This window comes from Pinus tabuliformis, chromosome 2_2, assembly GCF_031772625.1.
Source record: "Pinus tabuliformis cultivar Carrire ecotype Pingquan chromosome 2_2, CPIR1, whole genome shotgun sequence".
Classification (NCBI taxonomy): domain Eukaryota; kingdom Viridiplantae; phylum Streptophyta; class Pinopsida; order Pinales; family Pinaceae; genus Pinus; species Pinus tabuliformis.
In genome coordinates this window covers 1,260,097,110-1,260,098,602 of record NC_142300.1, presented here as the reverse complement: position 1 = coordinate 1,260,098,602, position 1,493 = coordinate 1,260,097,110, and the positions used below count along the sequence as shown (strand labels likewise).

The following is a 1,493-nucleotide window of genomic DNA, read 5'->3' as shown; positions in this document are numbered from 1 at the left end:
AAACATTTATTATTCACAATTTGGCAATTTTGTGTTTCTTATCTAGTGATTAACCAACTATCGCCAGGTAGTTTTGTCCTTTGTGGTAGCTTCTAACCACTTAATTTAAGTGACTCTAATCACCACTTAACGTTAGCTTCTGTCCGAACGTTAACCCTAGAACAGCGGTGGTTTTCTGCAGTCAGCGGATAACTAACTACCTGTTCCTAAATTTAAACTCTACTTAAAATACTAGAAATTACCAACTAACAAAATAACTGGCGGATTTGTCCCCGCTGAAAACCTGGCAATGTAACCTCCATAGTCTGCCATTAATGACAACACAAACATACATCAATGACAACACAAACATACATCAATAATTAGGAGCTAGGATTGATTTCAACTAACTGGATCCTCTGACCAACATTTCTTCGTAATTTTCGTAAGAATCTTGACGCTGCAGACGCATCTGCTGGTAAAATGTGGCTATAAATTCTTCCGCCTGCCTATCAATTTCTGAGCTCAAACAACCGTTGGAACATGTAGTTGTTGAAAGAGAAGTGAAGGGATCAGAAGACGATTCGTTAGAATCAGAATTAACCGAAAATTCGGGATCCGTATAGCTGGAACATTGATCATCTTCATCGCAAGCAATGAAATGGGGAATGTCATCATTACCCGATTCAGAATCCAACTCATCTTTTACAATGACGCGAGTGCAGGAGGGCAGGAGTGCTCTCAGAAGAAAATGACCATACAAATCATTTCGTCCACTTCCTGAGTTAACGCCATGGCCGGAGTTGGACGACTTAGTTGAAAGCGGGCTGCTGCATGAAAATTCATAGTGACCATTGAAATTCGCTTCGATGGAATTTCAGTAGCGTTGAAAATTCCTGCTGGAGAACTGCTGCATGAAAATTCATAGTGATCATTGAAATTAGCTCCGATGGAATTTATGTTCGTGATTTTGTCTCCTCCAAAGTACTTCACGTGAAGATCGACGGCAATTTGCTGTAATTTCTTCACTGCAATTCTTCGTTTGAGCATCACCACTGTCCATAAACGCCTCGCTGTAAGGCGTTTACGATATGAAGGGATACTCATTTCTGAAGTACCACCAAAAAATGGAACTCTCCAGAGTTATATCATTCCACCTTAATGTTGGCAGCATATAAATATAGTTAGTTTCAGGACAGCGCGTGGAAACCGTTTCAGGACAGCCAATAGGGAAGCTGCTTGACTGGTCATGAGGCAAACCGAGTGAAAGTCTTAATTTATCGTAAATTAAGTTACCGAGAAGGACCAGCTTTCTCCTTGATTATGAAAGTCAATGAATCTGTCAACCTATTTCATTTTCACATCGACTTTTTATTTTTAGAGTTCCTAGTCAACCTGTCTCTATCAATGAAATTGCGAAGTGCCTGAGCCTAAACGAGCTTTCTGCCTTTTCACTCTAATCCAGTTATATAGTTTATACGAAAATTAAAAATATATTTCAAGAAATATAATAT

At 39.2% G+C, this 1,493-nt stretch overlaps 1 protein-coding gene across 1 annotated transcript; it reads right to left on the bottom strand.

Annotated features, from left to right (window-relative positions):
• Positions 1–231: 231 nt before the first annotated feature.
• On the bottom strand, positions 232–1,086 carry LOC149198064 (uncharacterized). The gene is made up of 3 exons (XM_089408910.1): positions 832–1,086; positions 391–790; positions 232–305 (listed from the first exon to the last, which is right to left on the bottom strand). Exons 1-3 carry the CDS (start codon positions 1,084–1,086, stop codon positions 232–234), a joined length of 729 nt encoding a protein of 242 aa, XP_089265036.1.
• Between the last annotated feature and the right edge of the window lie 407 nt (positions 1,087–1,493).